The 22117-nt window shown below is 36.3% G+C and overlaps 1 protein-coding gene across 1 annotated transcript in view; it reads right to left on the bottom strand.

The window, feature by feature from the left end:
* The window catches only part of LAMA1 (laminin subunit alpha 1), a gene marked incomplete at both ends in the record, with an annotated part of 115440 nt that overhangs the window by 26852 nt on the left and 66471 nt on the right, over positions 1-22117 (bottom strand). The window contains 21 exons of the mRNA XM_080611385.1: positions 613-729; positions 1960-2049; positions 3306-3448; positions 4601-4764; positions 4860-4976; positions 5203-5413; positions 7686-7848; positions 8012-8123; positions 9332-9430; positions 10750-10892; positions 11843-12036; positions 12501-12587; positions 13490-13611; positions 15299-15436; positions 15575-15695; positions 16754-16881; positions 17159-17344; positions 17906-18085; positions 18458-18601; positions 19147-19383; positions 21973-22109. Of these exons, the coding sequence (XP_080467511.1) occupies positions 613-729; positions 1960-2049; positions 3306-3448; positions 4601-4764; positions 4860-4976; positions 5203-5413; positions 7686-7848; positions 8012-8123; positions 9332-9430; positions 10750-10892; positions 11843-12036; positions 12501-12587; positions 13490-13611; positions 15299-15436; positions 15575-15695; positions 16754-16881; positions 17159-17344; positions 17906-18085; positions 18458-18601; positions 19147-19383; positions 21973-22109 (3033 nt within the window). The remainder of the gene's footprint in view (positions 1-612; positions 730-1959; positions 2050-3305; positions 3449-4600; positions 4765-4859; positions 4977-5202; positions 5414-7685; positions 7849-8011; positions 8124-9331; positions 9431-10749; positions 10893-11842; positions 12037-12500; positions 12588-13489; positions 13612-15298; positions 15437-15574; positions 15696-16753; positions 16882-17158; positions 17345-17905; positions 18086-18457; positions 18602-19146; positions 19384-21972; positions 22110-22117) is intronic.

Here is a 22117-nt window from a genome sequence, read left to right as displayed (position 1 = left end):
TTGGCAAAGTATTTCAGACCCTGTTACTCGCAACTTCAAAGACATCTGCTGTTAAGTTTCCATAAACTCTAGATCATGCCTTTATCCAAAATAGTAATTTTTTTGTTTGTTTTGGGTTTTTTTAAGGGAATTCTTTTGTTTTGGAAAAAGCACAGAAAGAAAGAACAATTTAATTGGTTAAATGAAGTCAGCATTTACAAGAAAACATGTAGATGCAGATGATAAGATTCACAGTGCAGTATAAACAATTTTGAGACAAGCGGTCCAAAGAAAGCAAAACCTCAGAATTCTATATAAAAGTTTCTCTCCATGTGGGATTAAACATTCTAGGACTTCACTCTCTTCTCACATCAATATAATTGTATGGCTATCAGAGCCCCTCCTGTTTTACAGCAGTATGAAATGGGAATCAGAGTACAGATCTTATGATAATCCAGTTATGTTACAATGTTTACTGAAAAAAAAAAAGAAAATATTCCTTGTAAGGGAGAAGGCTGAGTCTCCAGTATAGTTTATGGCTAGGTCTCTGCAATCAGACAATAAGCAGGATTTTATTTCAATTATACTAGATGGTTCTGTAATAAGAAGAATGTCAATATAAATTTCACTTACCATTAGGCAATGCTCTTAGTGTCACCAGGGAATCATTAAGCTGGTTGACAATTTTATTAGTACTTTCCTGAATCTTTTCTACCTTTTTGTTCAACCCATTCAATCCAAATAAAAGGCCTGTTGGAAGAAATAACTGTGATTTTTCCATGCATAAAAAAATACCATAAAACCCACACAAACCCTAAGTATAGGGATAACAACAAGCATTCACTTATTTAATTAATTGAACTTTTTTTGTTTTGTTTTTCCCAACAGAGCATATTACAAATAGGAAATCAAAATAAATGCAGTATACACAGATAAGATCCCATGGGTGCTCCTGCATTCAAAGTTATCCTTTTTGGCCGATTCTATCAGACTGAGTTAGTAGAAATATAGTTAGGAAAAGGCTATAAATTAGAACGTTTCCATGATTGGGAACTCTTATAATTTGTATGATGTCCTCCAATTTTTGTGATTGTTGTCAGGAGCCCAAAGTATTTTTTCTTGTATTTGTTTGTGATTTGTTTGCAGAATCCTCTCACTAGAAATAAAAATATGTAGAGCAGAGGAACAAAAAAAGGTATGCATTCTGTCCATCTGAATTACATAAAGCGTATACATATTTGTGAAGCCATTGATATTAAAAGCAAGACCATTTTACAATTACAGCTTCTCTCTGTGAAACATTCACTTCCTGTCCAATTCTGTCCAAAATTTCACTTAGAGCCAGCCTCTTCTCCTACACAACTCTGTTCACAATGCTTTTGAATTTCCATGGTGCAGACTTCACTGCTTTCGAGAGATAACAAAACAAACAAATTTTGGAATTTATAGAGGGATTCTGAGCCAAAAGGCCATTTCTACAGACAAAGTTCAGCTTGTTACTGTATTTCAGCTATATAGAGAAAACAAGTAAAAATTATTATGATTTAAATATATCATCCTACATTCTTGTGTAAATCCATGATTTTTTACATGAAATTGGATGAATGAATTTCTTCTAGAATTATGCTTGCTCTTCGTCTACTGCACAATCTCTAATGCTTTAATTCATAAAATTTTGAATAACAGCCATTTAAAGAAAGCACTGCTTGGAGGTAAATGAGGGATAGTGAAGGCTATTTATTAAATGTTTACAGAGAAAAATTATATTCTTACCAAAAAGTAAAATACCACGTAACTCCATAATACATTAATCTTAATTGTATGAAAGTTTGCCTAAACTCATATATAGTCATATGCAGTATTTTACCTTAGCTTATACTTACTAAAAAAACCTTCAAACAGAACTACAAAAAACCCCAAACACAGAACAGTATAGGGAAAAAGAAATACAAGCAGAAATCTGAACTCTAAAGTACTGACCATCACTTCTTTTTTTCAGATTTTTAGCTTCATTCTGAAATTTGGAGCTGAGCAGTAGAGTTTCTCTTCCAAGAAGACTTAGAGACTCCTCTGGCTGAAAAAAAGAGACATCAATTGCCAGATATGAAAAACACAAATTCAACTGAAAATATTTAAGTATCTGTTGATGTCTACTTCAAGTTACTGAACATTCTCACTGTTTATGAGATACTCTGTTTATTATTTATTAAGCATCAATTAACAAAATACATGTTGTCATAATTTGTCCAAGAAAGGGACATTGAATCTCTCTGTGAATTAATAGAAAAGATGCCTATGAAACAAAACCTACCAAATTCTAGTTTGAACACTGCTACTGATTCAGTGTTGCCTTTTGGAACATCAGTAATTCCAGTTCCAGGCCTAAGTCAAAATTCCCAACACTGAGCACTTTAAAGTGAAATATCTCAAAATCTCAGTCTTTAAAATGTTCTTTTAATCCATTTCTCCAAATGGAAAATCTGGAAAAGTACCTTAAAGGATTTATTCCTCACAAAGCTTTAATAAGACAGAGCACGATAAAACGATGTACAAGTTCACAAAACCATGCCAATTATTTTGATCATTATCATGTAAATACATTGTCACATATTTGTTTCTCCAGGTATAAACGTGCATGACACTTCTAAAATATAGCCCATTCTTTCCTTGGTTTTACAATCAGGAAAAGCAGAAAAAAATAAACAGGAGGAAATAGGATAATATGAAAGTAATAAGGTCAGACTGGGAAGTGGTCAGGTCTTTTTAATCTACTGTTTCAACAACAACCCCATAATCTTGCGAGGCAGAAGGACAGCAGAGGAGATACAGACATACATACAAGTCATGAAATGTCCTTAACTAAGTAAAATAGTTGTGGCTGGGAATACATAGCTAGAAATGGAAGCAGAACAGGTCAAATAAGAAGATGGTTGAATAATTCCAAAGGTGGAAGGGAGCACCAGAGGTTTGGGAACTACAGGAATGCATGTCAGATGATTAATATAAGCATTCATAGGCTCAAGTCCAGTCAACCATGCTTTAGACATTAAAAACAAAACCAAACCTCAAACACCGACCCCCCCCCCCCCCCAAAATAAAAAAAACCCCAAACAAACGTAAAATAGAACTGCGGCAGAGAGGAAAGCAAGGTAAACAGAATGTGAAATCTGGTACCATTACTGCCTTGAGTACAGATTCAAGATACAATATATACTAGTTGGTGGGACAGGCTGCCATACTCCAATTTCAGCATGTGCAAAACCAACTAGAACAAATATTCCAAATGAGAAAGGGAAAGAATTTAACCAAAATACTAATATCTATACTTACAAAATCCAAGGGGGCATTCACAACTCGAGATGCATCATCTGCCAAACTCTCTGTTATTTCAATCACACTTTTAACGCTGGAGTGGGTGTAGACAGCAGCAGTTGTGTTCAGAGTCACATTTCTTACTTTTGAGAGGCCACTAATTAGAGAATTAACAAGTAATTCTTTTTTCATCAGAGTACCTTAATTAAGGACTAACATTTTCAGTTACAACATTCACGTCTTTCTAGAATACATGATGCACTCTGAAAAACTGAGCGCACCTTGCCTTATTTTGTGTAAGGGGATTTAAATTTATTATTTTGAACTGGAAAAAAACCAAACAAACAAAACCAAACCAGTTCAAAGAAGGTTTTAATTTTTTTTTTTTTTTTTTGTTATTTTGGTTTCATTTGTTTATTTTTGTTTATGGTCAGTTTTTCAATTTTTAAAGCCACTTAGTCACTTAGAACAAATTTGCATTGTCTAAACAGAACAGAAACTGGTTACTAGCTTAAAAGCAAAGTAGAGAAATACAGAACCTAGGAGGAAATTACAAGCATCTTAAAACTCTTCTTTATTACATTTTGCTTTATTGAATTTATCTGGTTCTGGTGAAGCCAGCAGAGTTGCTCAGTGTTACTCAGAGCAAAGTTTTCTATTCTTAAACTTACATGCAAACTTTCCAGTCTGATATGATTTAACTTTTAACCCATATTTGCTGACTTTAAAGGACAACACAGCAAGAATCCTAGAATAATATTCTGGGATATTCTATATATATAATCTTCTATGCTGGGATAGGATTTCCACTGAACTAACTGGAATGACTCACCAACTTTCAAATTTTAAGAGTGCATTTGAATAGATTTAAGACTGCAACCCACTCATTTCTGCAAGATGCTTTGAAAGCAACAATGGAGGCATAGTAGTAATAGCTTCTTGATGAGATTCAGAGGTATATTGTCAAGAAGTATTCATATACAGACCATAAGCTTTTCAAACCATAAGATGATATGCTTTCTGGGCATTCAATAATTCACTAGTTACTGTGTAAGTCAGCCACATGAAATGAGAGAATAATCAACCACCTCCATATAATTTAATAAAGGTACATTACATTAGAGGTAAAAAACACAAGATAGAGAATAAAAATTGATCACAGAATTGTTTGGGTTGGAAGGGATCTTTAAAGACCAACTCCCCTCCCATGGGCAGGGAATTCCTTTAGTGGATTAAGCTACTACCTATTGAAATTAAATCTGACACTACTCTAAATCTCTCCTAATTTCATATTTCTTGAGTTTATCACCTCTCCAGTGCATCTGCAAGTCTTTGGATCTGGGTAGCATGGTCCTCGGCTCTGTATACCAAGTCAAGCACTCCTCTCACAGACATCTGCATCACCAGGTCATCCACATGGTGTCGCAGTTTGGTGCTCCATAAGACTAACCCATCCTGGTGGACCTCCAGGTTCTGCACAACAAAATAGTTTCCACTTTTTTATTTTTTTTTCAGTATCAAAATACACCTGATAGTGTCAAAGAGGATGTTAAAACTTAAGAACTTACAGATGTAGAGTTCTTCATATCTTGGGCGAGAGTAGCAGCACTGCTCACTAGGACCTTTCCTTCGTTAATGAGTATGGTTGAGATTTCTTCACCTTCCTTTATATTTAGCTTTTTGTCCTACAGCATAAATCAAGTATTTTGTAATAGTCTGTAAAGTCAGCTATAGTGCAGATGAGTTCACATAACACTATCATTTTTTGGTTTTCAAACAGGGGTCTCATTTCCTTTGAGTTTTTAAGGTATCATATATCTTAACATGCTTATTAAAGTCTAAAAAGCAACTTTCAAACATTATTTTGTATTTGATATTTCTTATGCAACAACACTGATTGTCGAGTCTTACATTGAACTCTGCCAGGTTGCTAGACATAAGAGGAAACAAGTGATAGGTCTCATTGATGTTAGCAAGTGCCTCATTCACCAGGTCCTGTGCATCTTGCAGTCTGCTGTTGTGCTTTGATAAGAGCTGGTGTGCATCACATTTTAGATCAGCGAGTTCCTGCTGGGGTTTAAGATACTCTCTTTGAACCTGGATCAACGAATTTTCTGCAGCTCTGACAAAAAGAGAAATCAGAAAATAAAAGAACAGTGAAGGAGAAACTTAGGCATGGAATTCTTGAGGAGAAAATGGGGTCATGTGAAATTAATTTAAATGCATCTTCTCACAAAAGTCTGCAATTCTTTTCTATAATAGAATACAAACACGTGGTAGCTTAGTTACTCCTCTTACCACAAAAAAAGATGACTGCCTGAGGGAGAAGCCAGTAATGCAGTTCATAAAATTTGTATGTGGTGTCTAAAGGGGAAAGGCATTAGTATAAATCATATTTGCCTGGACTTAATTAAGGATATCCCCCTACATACAAACTTCTGTGAAACATTCCACTTGCAACGCTCTATATATTAATTGTAGTGATTCATATTTTGACTGTGGGATCAAAACATCAATTATTAGGACTGATACTGGAAAGAAAGATGGAACCAGAAGTGAAGGACATATACTCAAGAGTTCTGAAAAGTTTAAATGGCAAATAAAAATAAATAGCCTTATTAAAATGAACACTGAAATAAGCAATCGTTTGTCAGTTGTTAATCACTTCAGCTGTTCTATTGGAGAATATTTGCATCTCTGTTTGAACACTTTCCAGTATTGAAGGAATTGAACTGAAAATGATCCTGAAATTCTTCGTCTGTTTCTTTATTTCAGCACATATGCTGCACACTGCAACTTCTATAACTATATTTTTACATAAATGTTTGTCCCTTTTAATCTGTTTTCCAATCATATAGATCTTCAGCCAAAGCAAAAGAAAACTTATTTATTTCACTATCATAACACATTCCATCTTTTTTGCTGAATAGCAGATGCGCATTTGCAAAACCTAGTAATTCAGGGTCTTTACACTCAGAAGCCATAGCCTTAAAAAAGTTACAAGAATGAAACTATTTTACAAGACGTTAAGGGGCTCTATTTCAGCGTAGTGTAAGAAGGTTAAATTCCAAATTGCTTGGGAACTTTGCCTTAGGTGGTAAATGCGCAGAGACGTGTTGCAAATATTGCTTAACAGTATGTCATCAAAAGCTCAGTCCACTGTGAGCCATGTGGTAACTTTTGCTCCATGAAAAATTGACTGGCAAACTGCTTATTTAAATCTGCTTTGAGCTTACAGCTGCACTGCATCATAAATTCTGCAGAGTAAACAATCTTACAAATCTTATTAACTCTCTTCTTCAATCTGTCAAAAGACACTTATCAGAGAACTTTCAGAACTTTCAACAGAGCCTATAATTGAAAAGATTAATTTACAAATGCATTGTATAACAACTCAAAAGTTTGTTGAAAATGTTGAAAATCAGAACATTCTGTTACTATGCAACAGGACATTTTGAGACATTTTTATAAGTCAAAAAACACTGCTACTTCAAGTTCCTAATAAATATCAGGTTAAATAATACATTTCTAGTCCATTTAGATTCTATACAATTTGATATTTGCACAAGGACAAGCACAGGACAAGCTCTGTTGAACAAAATCAGACATGGTACTGACACAAACATTCTATCCTGCCTAATCCAAAGCACTTAATAAGAAAAGTAAAATTTTCAGAAATATTCCACTCTGGTCTAAATCTTTGCCCTTAAAGCAAATGTTAACATTCTTACAGCTTTTGGTGGGCTAAGGCAATACTTAGTATTTCTGAAGCTGGAATAACAATTTTGCTGACTGTTGAAGCAGTCAGCGTTTCATGTTGCCAAGTCTAGTTATAAGCACTTCTAACAAATAGAAAATCCACTTTAAAATAGCCTTTAACTGGGGACAAATCAAGACAACAGAATACAATCCTGAACTGTGGCTAAGAATGCTAAAACAAATGCCTTGGTTTCAATGACAAATCTATGTGATGCATATTCCAGTGACAATAAATCATCATGTCCTTCAGCAGATCTGACATTTCCTGGGCTTGGTATTGATTGAGACAGTTCTATGATGCCTCTTAGCCAAAAGCAACAAGATGTGTACTAGGGCCAGGTATGAAACAAACTAAAACCAGTAAGCCTTTTTCACAAGGGAATTTTGACACTATTGCAAGGGAATTCTGTATCACATTCAAATGAACAGGCTTTGGTTATATTAGTATCATGTGGGATGCCCAAATATCATCAAATCATGTAACTACAAATTCAGAGTTCATATAGCTCCACCTGGGCTTGTCTTCTATCACATTGCCTCTTATTATGGCATGATGCTTCTCCAGATATCTCTCCAAAAAGCTGTATTGCATATTTTAAACATAGGTGAAATAGTTTTCAGTAGAACAGGCTTACTTTAAGACTCTGGTAGCATTATGGTGCTGTTGAACAAAATCTTTCCTGCGCAATGCATCCAAAAGGGCAGAAATATCATCCTGCAGGCTCTGTGATGTAGCATTGGACAGCGGGAGATCCAGGCCCAGTGTTTCATTTAGTGACATAGCAACTTCAGCAAGTACTAAGTAGGAGAGTAAACAATTTAGTCATACCATTAAAAAAAGACTATGTGAATCCCTTATGCAAACTGCAGCAGTTTCCATGTAAATAGTTCTTTAAGAGTTGTGAAGGAAATACCCTTCTAAATGCTTTAAAGAAGAGGAAATATCTTAAAAGCAGGATACCTTTGATGGTTGTATGTACTTTGTCAATAAATCCAGTCAGTTCTTGACTTTTATTCCTGGTTGCTTGAGTTACTGTGTTAAGTTGCCAAGCTTTTTTCAAAAACCTGGATGACTAGAATAAAATCAGAGATATTTGACAGTTCTAAACCATTGATCAATACATACAATTTGTCTATGTTTTTACATTTTTTCCCCCATTATCAAGAATACTTTGTGACAGGAAACGGGTTTTTGATAAGACATATCTATATGATGGAGCATCATATAGATATGATATAGATATGATATGATATGATATGATATGATATGATATGATATGATATGATATATATATATGGAGCACCTCCCGTATGAAGACAGGCTGAGAAAGTTGGGGCTGTTCAGCCTGGAGAAGAGAAGGCTGCGTGGAGACCTCATAGCAGCCTTCCAGTATCTGAAGGGGGCCTACAAGGATGCTGGGGATGGACTCTAGTGACAGGACAAGGGGTAACGGGTTCAAACTTAAACAGGGAAAGTTTAGATTGGACATAAGGAAGAAATTCTTTACTGTGAGGGTGGTGAGGCACTGGAATGGGTTGCCCAGGGAGGTTGTGAATGCTCCATCCCTGGCGGTGTTCAAGGCCAGGTTGGATGAGGCCTTGGGTGACATGGTTTAGTGTGGGGTGTCCCTCCCCATGGCAGGGGGGTTGGAACTAGATGATCTTAAGGTCCTTTCCAACCCTAACTATTCTATGATTCTATGGTTCATACATCCCTGATGCTCCCATGCTTGCAGATGTCTTAATCATGTTGAAGGTTCCAGCCTCTGATATCAGTTATGTTATCAATTAATTTCATAATCAATAAGATCATAATTACCAGAGCTATTTCTTAATTCTGAATAGATCACAATCAGCAGTAGCAACACTGTTTGTGCAAGTACTTAGATTGCAGTTACAATGTCAGGCATATGGTCAGCAAAAGAGATCTAATGGCTGAAGTACTATCGTCAATATCCTACCATTTTTGTGTGTGTGTGTTAAAACTGAATAAAGAATACAAATCTTGTCTGCTTTTCAGGTGCGTTTTCAACAGATTTAGTCCTGCTAAAATCATACTATGGGTATCAAAGACTTTTTTGTGAATATTCAGCTATGAAGTAATTTTGAAAAGCTCCACACATTAAGACCAGTGAGAAATATCTCACTTTTCCAGTTTTAGGTCACTGAACTCTATAGATTTAAAGTAATTCCTGAACAGCTCTCTGGTATTTATGTACCATGCTATGAAATCTCAAAGGATTTCTCCAGAAAAGCTAAGAATAAAGAAGCCAGCACCTACCTCTTTGTGTAGCTGATCAACTCCTCTTGATAAACTCTGAAGACTTTCTTCTGCTGTAGCTATTGAGTAAGCTGGATCTTCTCTAGGGACTATAGATCCCTATAGGAAACAAGAAGAAACAGCACACAGGAATTTAATGACTGTGTTGTGTGTCCAGAAAAGTTATGGGAAGAAAATAAATATTCACACTATTTAGAAGATTTATGTTTTAAATTAATGATTTGCAAAATCATGTAAGATGACATAAAGTAATTACAGCTCATACAACAGTGTGTTTCTTTAAAAAAGAAAGCAAGAGTCCGGCCATGTCATACTTTCAATCAGCTAACAAGAAAGGAAGAACAATTTCTGCTTTCTTGATTCTCAGTTTCACCACAGTCTGAGCCAAATAAGCTACTTTGAGAAGTTCCAAGGCCTGTCTAATTAAATGCTTCTATCCAGTCCCACACCTGCTGCTGTTTCAGCAGCTGGTCTGGTAAAAACAGTGGCATCCAGAGTACATCTGTGAGGATGGCCCTGGAGATGTCTATGTTTCCATCTCAAAACACAGTGCATGGCACTTAGGAGTTCAGGATTTTGGCACTCCAGATACAGTAAGGTAACACAAACAGCCCTGTGGATCTTCTCACCAGTAAGAGAGAATAATAAGTTGTATTTGGCTTCAAGGTCACCTCAAAACTGCTCTATATGGCAGTAAACAGGCCATTGTATCTAAGTGTATCATACTCGATACAGTCAAGGTCTGCAACAGAGTATCACTTCTGTAAAGACACAAAGAAACTTTAGGCATTTTTTACAAAGACAGCAAGTCTGGGAAAGGTTATTTTTAGATTTCAGATGTTTCAGAGGCAACCATTGTAAATACCGTTATAAGTATCATTTTCCCAACTTTTTAAAGAAGTAATACACAGGGTATTACTTGTACAGAACATCCTTGTGTCAAATAGAAATTTCAAAGTCTTTTCCTCAGCATGAGGAAAGAGCAAATGAAGAGAAACAGAAGTTGAAGCTCTTGAGCCTCCAGGGATAAAGTGCAGCAAGGATTCTCTAAAAGCCCAGTTCAAGAACCCAGAATGGGACAGCAAGTATGTCTAGGTATGCCAGGAAAAGGCGAAGCACATATAGATAGTGCATTCAGTAATCACAGTGCAGACTGAAAAATATATTAATACATTTATTTAAATGCTACCTCAACAAATGAAAATAAAGTAATATATAAATAATATGAATATAAATAACTTAAGGTGTATTTCTACACCAAATGTTATGATCTTAATCTTGTAACACTTACACATACACACATGGAAGTCATGAACTTCAGAACGGCTTCTGTTAACTTACAGGCATACATGAGTTGGCTGCAAGTTTTGCTTGAAAGCTGTGATTAAGTATTTCCACTATTTGTGTGTTGATTTTACCTTCAGATGTTTTGTTGCATTCTCCACTTGTGACAATGCCCCATAGGGCACACGGGCAACACCAGTGAGGTTCAGTGAAAGCATGTCCTTGTTGAGATCATCCAAAGTGTTTAACAAAACTCCTGTGCAGTTGTCATCACAAGCTAAAGACACAATTTCAACAGGAGGAAGTGATATTAGTATTAAAAAGAAGCATCAAGTACTGAAATTTATTTTGATTTATGCAGTATGTGCCTTCACTTTTTGAGTTAAGAGTGATTAAGTATAATTTTGAGCATACAGACCTGTAGTACTGCCCTCCCCTTCTTGACCCAAGAGAGGACCTGTTTCAAACATACTCTCCTTAGGTCAGCACACATTTAAGCCTTATTGATCATACTTGCTACTGAGCTGCTTGCTGTATTATAAGCTTACTGAGACTATTTAACTATATTTCTATAAACCAGAATGATGCCACTGACACTCAAACAGGTTAGGAAGAGAAGAAATTCGAGCCTATATGGTGTCATTCCATTTATTCCTTGGTTATTTTTGGCTTTTTTACACAAAGCAAAACCTGAGTCCTAACTCCTATTTCATTGTAAAAGCAAATTACTGTCCTTCTGCTCTCCACCCTCTGATAAGGGAATACATGACTAATTATTGGTGGAGAATGCCTATGTACCTAGGATAACTCCAGAAGTATTATTATAGCAACCTCATGTCCAAAGGGTCAATGACATAGGAAATTCAACATTTTCAAATAAATAAAGGTATGCTACAGACAGAAAAAAGTATTAAAACTATTTTTCCTTGAACTTGTCTGTAATATCAAATAAGTAATTTTAAGGATCAACTGCTTGCGTGATGTTATGATCTCTATTGTAGTTTTCTCTGTGTTCACAGTATGGTTGAGGTTGGAAGGGACCTCTCTAGATTATATAGCCCAAACCTCCTGTTTTACAGAAATATAGGTTGTTAAGATATCTTTCCTTTCATGGAAAGAATAGGGCCTGACATCTTAAAAACATTCAATGAATAATCATGTGCACATAAATATCACTTGAACAGACCAAAGCCTGCTGGGAAAGTAAACATTTTAAAAAACACCTACAAACACACTCGTCTTCCACAAGAAGATGTCTCGGTTCACACTCCTCACACAGCTGTCCTGTCACCCCTTGCTTACAGAGGCACTGGCCAGTCACTTGATCACAATTGACATGAATGGAGCCACTTGGATTGCACTGACATGGATGGCAGCTGCCACCAGGAAGCTGAGGGTCACCATAATAGCCAAGGGAGCATCTACACACGGAAAAACAGGACACAGAACATCAGGATATTCATTGTGAAATTAGATGTTACATTTATCTTTGAGAATCACTGATAGTTTTTTAATTAATGGCTTCTGTAACAGTAACTAACAGATCATTCTAAGTCCTTGCGTACTCATTCATATATTTACTTATGAACACTGGGGGAAAATGGGAAAAATTAAAGACCACCTCCTCCCATCCCCCAAAGTTTCTTGTGTCCTCCTTCTTGCCGTTTTTGAAGACTGGAGTGACACTGGCTTTCCTCCAATCCTTGGGCACCTCTCTTGTTCTCCATGACCTTTCAAAGGTGATGGAGAGTGGCTTAGCAATAACATTTGCCAGCTTCTTCAGCACTCTTGGATGCATCTCATTGAGGCCCATGGATTTGTGACTTGTATTAATCAAACTGTCCTTGGAAGCTGGGAATAAATGGGGACACCACATGTAACTTACCTTTCACAATACTGTCCTTCATATCCTGGGAGACAAGCATCACAGTGGTAATCCTGAACACCTTTCAGGACACAAGTGGGACTAAAGCTGGAGGAAGGATAAACAAATGCCTGCTAGCACATGAATGGAAGACCATACAAAGACAGAGAACACTTTCAGCCACAGGTTAAACACTGTAAGCATCCTCTGCTCAATCTGGTGCAGTGCTCTAGAATATGTACTTTATTGATTAAAAAGTTTGCTTTCTCAAAGTGACTCCATTACTGTACAACATGCTAAAGCACCTTATGCCCTTCCTTTTAAAAGATAAGACAATGAAAAACGGATGCTGCGTGATCTATGCTATAGGATGCATCTAACTGAGACTTGCATGAGAATGTCAGAGTTGCTAGACTCTTACTCTAATTCAATTATCCAAAAGCAAACAACAAATACCTTTTTCAGGCTTATGGAGTAAAAAAAAAAAAAAAATCAGCCTGCACAGCATTTTTATTTTCAAAATATGAGGTTAACTGTTCCTCTACCAAACAAACAGATACAGAAATTTCAAACAGAAGAGTACTTGTTCTTCCCCTATGGCTGATCTCATGAAAAGTTCCTGCATTGACTGGAGATGACCTGAAACTTTGTAAACACGAAAGCATTGTTTCCTGAATGAAGAAAGAGACCCACATTTGAGCTTAACACATGTCAGAGCAACTTCACTATCTGTAAAACATTCTATGTGGCTGATCTACTTAGAGAAAAAAAAAAAATTATCTATCAGTTAATCTTTTTATTTTAAAACCTCACAGAGTTACCACTAGCTGTGAACAACTCAGAATATAAGCTCTCATTTACTAAAATAGGTAGTTTTCAAATGCCTAAAACTTAAGGATATGTAATGATAACTCCTGTTGTCATAGCATGGTAGGAGTAGAAGATGGGACATACAGCACAAGAAATCCAGGCTACTAAAATGCACATTGGATTTAATAAGTTCTGGTTACCTAACAGGGTTGGCTCTGGGACAGGCACAAAGAGAGCAGTCGTTCACGGATCCAATTACTTTCCCATAGTAGCCTGGGGCACAAGCACTGCAGTAATCACCAACTGTGTTATCTCTGCAGTTCTGATACACAAAAAGGAATTCAGACAATTTAAAACAACAACAAACAAGAGGAACTTTATCTTCCCTCCAATCAGTAAATGTATTTCCAACAATCAACTCTAAATGTCACTACCTATTGGTCAGCATTCTGTGAGTGGAGGAGCCTCTTATGCAAAAATAAGCAGGATGCCAGCATATTTTCTCCTATGTGAACACCCCCTCAGGCAGGCTGACCTAATTTCTTTTCTAAATTTTCATTAAGGTTTATATATTTCTGCTTCTATTAATCAAATTCAGGCCAGGAAATCATAGTACAAAGCAAAAAATCCTCAACAACAACACAAAAAAAACCCAAACACACCCCCCAAAAAACCCCCCAAAAACCAAAAAAGCAACTGATGGAAAAATTAACAGATTACCTGAATGAAAAATATAGCTTTTAAGGTTTCAGCAAATGCATTTGCATGCTATAAACCAAGGACCATCCCAGTTAGGATCACAGTTTAATTTGACATCATTACTGATCAACAGCCAGTGCTATTAATATTAAAACACTAAATTGGTGTTATAATCTAACTGACTAGGCCCCTGAGTGAATAAAATTCAGTTTCTCCTTTTTTCCTATTTTTTGATAAGTATTCTTGTTAGTGTGTATATTTTAAAGGTTACTTGAAGAGAGTAAGCAGTAGCAATGCAGCCTTCTATTGTATGGGGAGCAGAAATCAGAGGTGAAAACCATTTCTTTTGCCTACACTACTCAGCCAGTAATGTCTAAGTAGTAATCTCAACACGTAGGAGTCTGAGAATGACTAGTATTCACTAGTGTGAAAGACCTATGTGTTTTTGCCCTGTAGAAGTGAGAACCACAGTTCTTAATCATGAGATACGTACTTTAGGACAAATCTGAAAGTGAAAGAATGGTTTACAGAAGCCTGAAGGACAAAGCAAACTCACTTTAAAAATCGACTTCAAGAATAAATTCAGCAGATGCTGACTCTGAACTAACCAACTCACTATTGGAAAAACAAAGCAACTGGAAAAACTTTAGGAAAGAATATTAAGCCAACCAGAGTACAGACTTAATGTGCCTTATGTGGTTAGCTGAAAATTTTCTGTTCGCAGGGCTGTCAGCCCACAAGAGAGAAGCAATGTGTTAGTCAGATGTGGCCCCTCTTTGCAACCTTTGGGATAAAATGAAAGAAATAAGCAAAATAACTTGGCTGAAGCATATCCTTATACAAATTTAGTCTCTATGAGTTTAAAAAGCATCAGTTAAAGCTGTGCAGAGGATTCTCTTCCTGAGAAGCAAAGAATTTGACTTTGACCTATTCTGTGGTGTGGTATGGCTTACTGCTTCCTTTACTTCTTTTTTGTGTGACTAAGCAGACCTTGGCCAGATAAAGAACAGAAGCCCAAAAAGTCTCACAGAAAAACAGATAAACTGAACTGGTATATAAGTTACTTTTGAAGTACAACTAAAACTAAACTAATTTAATTATTTTGAAGATGTTAGTGCCCAAAGAGCTTGATAATTTTCCTGACTGGACCCCAAGGGAAATACTACTCAGATTTTCCTGTTTTCAGAGTTGGAGGGAAAATCCCATAACAAATACTAGAGCCAAATAGCTCTCCCAGAAACTCCTTCCATAGGCTACCACTATTGTGTGTTGAGGTGAAACCAACAGAATAAAGTACAAATTTTACATACCAAGCACTTTCCAGTTTCAGGATCACAAGTATCACTGTGGTTGTGGCACTGACATGGCACACATGGTGCTATCAGAGTGTGAAGCTCTTTTACACCAAGCTCTGTATGCTTTCCCCTATAGTATCCTGGAGCACAGCTCTATTTGTAAGGGGAGCAAAATGAAACAAATATATGGTCACACCTACCAACAGTTACAAACAATTTTAAAAGCCATTTAACTAAATGTTTAAATTATCTCACTATTAGACACATAAAAAGGAATCAAGGATGCTGTACCTGACAGGACAATCCAGCATAACCAGCAGGACATCTACATTGCTCTACAAGACGAGCTCTAGCTCTGCCTAGATGCATTTCTTCAAACTTCACTGCAATTTCCATTGAGATATTTGCAATTCTACAAGACATATGCAGAAGAGAGTGTAAACGTCTAGAGAAGTTCTAGCACCAAAACTGAGATTCAAACATTTTTTATGTTTCAAGGTCAGGGTTGCCATACATAATCCCTCATGGTCCCCTTTTCCCCATGCGAATATCTCAATAAAATCTGAAGGTTCTTGACTTATGTATGAAATTTCAGGACCTACAATGAACAAATCAGAAATATTTCAAAGTAATATAGGTTGATTCCCATTGGTCTGCATAACTTAACAAGCCCACCATACAAGAGTACATATTTCCGCCTCAGAACCACCAGACAGAAGGAAATACATCTAATTTGTCCTACATATTTTTGGTCAGTTAGCAAAAACGTAGTTGAGGGCATGTGAATCAAAAATAATCGCAAATCTTTAGGTGGAACCACACTTCTTCACAGCTGTGAAGACAATTCAGATATAGGGTTTTCATTGGATGCATCTCTGCTTGTCTTGTTAGTTGCCACACTGACGGATGCGATGTCCATAACGCATTTCCTCCTTCTCATGAGTAACCTAGTTCTGTTCAAAATGGCAGATAAAATGCTACCTTTCTGGGGTGGAAATATTTTACTACCACTGCCCAGGGTGCATAAAGCTACAGGAGAGACCTAGATCGGTACAAACCCTAAAACTCAGGGGAACATGTGTTCTAATAGGAAAAAAAAAAAAAATCAGTACTCAAAAAAATTCAATATTTATAAAAATAAGATGGGAAAGAAATAATTCAGAAAATATCCAACTATAAAACATCCTGCAGAATACTGCATCAGCTTGTAAGGCTCTCTGCTTCTTTATGGGCTTTCTATCAAAGTAAGCAGCAGAGACAGTTGCTGTTTCACAGAAAGAATTGAAGAGGGATTCTGCTGCCATTAAAAGCCATAAATGTTTTGTGATCAGAGGAAGAACGAAAATCAGAAAATTGAACATTTCTCTAATATGAGTTAAATCTTTACTGTATAGTTCAGTTGGGAATACTTCTAGGTTAAATTATAGTAAATGCAATAGAATAAGTAAATGCAATCAGAGATTACTTTACCTGCTTTGCTGTAATCCTTGACCATAAGCTGCCTTGATAAGAATGTATTCAACATTGCTTAGCACAGATATGAAGTCAGAACGTAAGACAGGCCCATCAGACACAGAGTTAAAATACTTCCAAGAATCCTAGGGAAAAACAGCTCATTAAAACCATGAGTGTTCAAGCTCACTTTAAGGTAATGATGTTACACAAAAGGTTCCTCCTTATGTGTTCTTTCAGAAATGCAGTCACAGTGATTCTATCTAAACTGTAGGTCCCAGAAAACCAAAAATCTTGCTTTGTGTTAGAACAAGACCTGGTCTTTTATCATGTCTTCTCTCCTTCAATGCGCTCAACTTTCACGCCCAGTTTTTATAGGAAGTTCACAGAAGGAAATATTTCCCCACCAATGTTTTGGCTTACCTCCTTCATTTCTACCTCCTTGTCAGCTTTTACTCCATTTTCTGGAGAAGGGATGTCTACATAGATGACCAACTTGCTGGTGTGACCTCCTTTCATTAGAATTTGTGGCTCAAAATTTGAGGTTCCAAAGCCATCCAAAGCATAAAAAGCAACAGTGTATCTCAGCTTCCCTCCATAGGCCATGAGCTGTTTTGATAAAAAATTGTTAATATTTTTTTACTCCAAGGTTAGAGCTACTAGCTGAAAATATTTTAACATCATCAGAAGACTTGAAAACTGACAGTTCTTTGAAGAGTTGGCAATAAAACATGAAAACTGACTTCAACTCAGCAGTTTCTGCACCAAGGTTAAATGCATATTTCATAGTTTCTTCTTTTAGGCCCTTTGAAAGTGTGTACTCAACTTTCATTTAATTCCTAAGCAATAGTGTTTCCAAAATATATATCTATCATCAATCAATGTTGAAAAATCAGGTTTCTAAAGCAGATTTGAATACATCACTTTTTCTCCTATACAATCTCTGAAGAATAATATGTTAATTAAATATGGGTGTTACTGATTTACAGGGTCAAGAAAAATCTCATTAGGAAAGGGTAATGTAAACATATTGCTTGTGCTTGCTATAAATAAGTTCAGCCACTGAGCATTTATAATACTATGAGCTACAAGAATAGAACTAAGGCAGGAAAAGTGACTATTATACAATAAAGGAGTGACTATTAGACAATAAAGAAATTGTTATCTTACTTGATCTCCCTGAAACTGCGCTGGTAACCTCCAGTAAAATGTTTCTGTATTTAAGTATTTTCTGACTATGGTAGCATCCAGTACAATGTCAGGAAATTGTGAAAATACTCCTTCGACTGTTCCAGTCAGGTTACTTTGAGCTACTACATGCAGAATGGACTGATCTGGAGTTAAGGTTATCTGCAACACAAGGAGCAATAGATTTGTTAATTAAAAAAAAAATAAATCTATCTCCATGTAATACGCTGCTAACACCGTTCTGAGATAGTCAATAGGCCATCTTAGAGTGATAAATTCCCCAACAAAAAACTCAGGAAACATGTTTGATATTTATTTTTGTTAAAAGCGAAGAGTGAAACACAGGTTTCAGAAATAAGACCACAATCATTCATCATTTACTTTCTTTTTTTGTTCTGCCATATGCCACTGCCTCCATAAAGTAGCCAATTACATTCACCCAATTCATGAAATCTATGCAACCTTAGGCACACCAGCATGGTACCTAACGTGAGGATAACACCAGTGTCTGTATATCTATGTCACTTTACTTACAGGAATTCTCACATGATCTTCTAGTTCTGAACAAAATGTGGACATCCCAAAGCAGAAGCACGGAGTACAACCTAGTGCATTGTTGGCAGACAAAGCAAAAGTTCCAGGTTTACACTCACTGCATTGTAGACCAAATACATTTTCCTGGAGGAAATAAGAAGAACATAACAGCACACTCATGTAACTTTGCTAGCTGAATGAAAGACTGCTCTTTTTTGGAAGAAAAACTAGTTGCTATGTAAATTACATAAACAGGAAGTCAATTATTGTATCTATTTTGTTTTACTATGTAATGCATTATTTTTTCAATTATTTTTAAATTATTATGTTTAAAAAAATAAAACACAAACAAAAAACAAACTCAGAACACTGAAACTAAATTGTTTGAACTTCTAGCAAAAATTAGCAGCTAAACATTTCCATTCAAGACAGAAAAACTCCTGCAGCAATATATTTCTAGACTCTATCAAGGAATAGTTTTTTGTAGCTCAATGTAGAAACATATGACCTGTTCAGCACTGGCAGAGAAAACCCTCTAGGGGTGATACAGGTGAGCTCATAAACGTCTCAAAGAAAGGATGCAGACTGCCTTCTGAAGCCCTTTGAGCTCTATAACCTCCATGACTTTTACGTATAAAGTGTCCAGAAAACCCTAGTGCTATTCCAAAAGGGTCTAAATACTTCAGTACCTTGCAGGTACAGATGCCCGTTTCTTCTTCACAACCACAAAGTCCTTCAGTGTCATCACACATCTCTGCTTTGGTTCCACTCAAATCACAGTCACAGGCAACACAGTCTGGGTAGTCCCTGTAGCCTAATGCACACCTGGAACAGTCTTGTCCTCCATATTCAATTTTGCACTGGCATTGACCCGTCAAGACATCACACTGGAGGTTGGTTGAACCAGTGTTGCTGCAGTTGCAAGCCTTAGATGAAGAGAATAATTGTTCATAAATAGCAAATCTTTAAAAACAATTTTGTCACAACAGAAACAGCACAGTAAAATTAGAGCAGCTCTTAAAACTCAATGTTTGTCAACAATTACTATACAATAATAAAAGGGAAGAACTTCCACAGAGAAATGGGGTTGTTTGGTTTGTATTTGAGCGAAGAACTGCACTTGCAGTAAAAAGTGGATAGCTAAAAGTAAGAAGCATTGCTAATCAAATCTGTGTTGGGAATCAAAGGAGTTGAAGGAACCTGTTCCAGAAAAAAAAGAAGTCTGAAGATTTTACTTAAAATTCTATTTATTGAGTACAGTAAATAAATTAAAATTATGTTATATAATTGTTGCATGAAATAAATCTGTAAGTACAATAATTTTATGAATATAATAGAAAAATCTTAATACTGACATTCTTTAAAGATTCCAAGAAGCATTAATATTGTGTACATCCTGCTCAAACTTCATTTACGATTTGGTAAGGAACCAAGAATCTCATTGTATCCAAAGGTGGGAAGCTCAGCACGCCTGGCAGCTCACTACTAAAGGAATACCGTTCTCTAGCAGAGCCCAACATTCATTACGCAATCAGTAATATGAACTTGTTATTACAAAATGCAAAGTGGATGTACCTAATTTGTCATTCTTTTTTGAAGCAGACTAGATTTAATCTTCAGTCTTAATTTCATATCTGTCATTACCTAACAAGTCCAATTTTGCTTTGTAGTTATTTCTAAAAGTGCAGGCAGAAAGAACATTCCATCTATCATCACCTGACTATGAGAATTTTCCCCCAGTCTTCTTTCCTCATAATCTCATCATTTGAGATGCAAAGCCTTACTTTGTAAAGCACTCTACACAAAGACCCACAAAATCTATTAGCATCGCTATGCGTCCTTTAGCATTCTTCACAAGTTTGCTGTTTTCACCGTTAGTATTCCTTGTATTAAGCAGTTTTTACTCTAGCAGCAAACACTAGGTACTACACTGCCTAGTCTAATAAACTTTATGACCAAACAAGTTGACAGCTTGGCTAAAGGTCTACAGCTATGAATATTAAACCCTATTTTTGGAATCATAATAATAGAAATAACTTCAGTGTACTTCAATCTCTACCTATATGTGATAAAGATAAATAAGGACTCCAAGGTACAATTAACTGCTGCAGCATACTTGAAATAGGTAGTAAGTAAAATATGACTATAGCTCTGCTCCATCAACACACTCAGATTTGCTGCTAAATACCAAGAAAACAGTAAGAAATAGAGCCAGATGAAGTATCCCACTAATGCAGTCTGTGTTGCAAAACAAACTAGCTGGGTTTCTGATAGCATTAACCCCATTTCACCCATGTAAAGAGCACGCAAGAGCCTTTCCAGGGTTTGCCCAGTAGACATTGCACTGGATCTCAACCTGCCACAGCTGACTATTCAGCCCAGGAGAGCCTCTGTTGGGATGTTACCTGCAGATCACAGTACTGTTTATTGCATCAAGAAAATAACTAAAATACCTTAGAGTAATTTGTGTCTATTACTGCAATGCTGTAACCAACAGGAATGCTAAACAACTTAGCAGAAGTGAGCAGCTACATAGTTAATTCAACTTGATCATTGACAAGTACTGGGGAATCACCCCATGAAAGGAATACTTAAATAGAAATGCACAGGGACCAGCATACTGAATTTGCAGAACACCAGGATAAGAACAACAGTAGCTGGTAGCTGACAAAGCAGTGGATTAAAGAATGGCTGTCAAGTAAGTTTCTTTAAATCTCTAAGAATGTAAACCCTGAAGAGATATTATAGGACTGTTTTATCATCCTTAGTTTAAAAAATTACAGAGAGAAAAAAACACTTTGGCTGATACTTGTACTTGTCAAGTACTTACTGCATATAATGACAGACCTTGTCAAGTTGATTATATTTGTGGTTTCTCAATTGAAATTAGCTATTACATTCTTGTAATTCTGAGGCATTTTAAAATCTCACAAGTTATAAAAAGATTGGCCCAATGCCATTGTCAGGAATTTAGTGCATGAACCTAATTGCATAAATGGTTGCTACTCCTTAGATCTGCACTGAGTTGGCATTTTACTTCTTAATCATAAATATTAAGCTGACATAATGGGAGTTACCTTATACCATTTTAATTTTAAATATTTAGAACAAAACCATGCAGTGACTTTCCAGATAAGCTAAATTTCATTGTTCTTAAAACCATAATATCACTCCTTGACTAGCACGGAAACTATGTTCCCTGTTGCCAATTGTTGCTATGAATCTGGTTTAGTACCACTAAGCACTTGAAAATAAGAATACACACTTCAAAATTTTAATATGATCTACATACCTATCCAGAAAAGACACTCTGATCATTATTTTCAAAGACAGCTTCCTTGGAAGGTTCCTCAATAAACACTTTACAGTCTGGTTTTTTTTAATGTAAACATGTTGCCCTAACACTTTGAGACAGAGAATAAACAGGAAGGTTTTCAAAACAAGACTCCAATTCTGACATTAGTATAAGGAAAATTGTTTTGAACAGCCATGGTTTTTTGGCCAGCCTAACATACCTTGCAGCCAAACTCAGGAGAGAGTCCCCAGTGATATTCTTCACAGAGTTCACATTTTGGTCCCTGAGTGTGAGGGGGACAAATGCATTGGCCAGAATCAGCATTACAGTTGTTCTGAGTATGAGCACAGTCACAGGCTGCAAGA

Source organism: Psittacula echo (genome assembly GCF_963264785.1).
Source record: "Psittacula echo genome assembly, chromosome: 2".
NCBI classification, from domain to species: domain Eukaryota; kingdom Metazoa; phylum Chordata; class Aves; order Psittaciformes; family Psittacidae; genus Psittacula; species Psittacula echo.
This window is presented reverse-complemented; position numbering and strand designations above follow the sequence as displayed.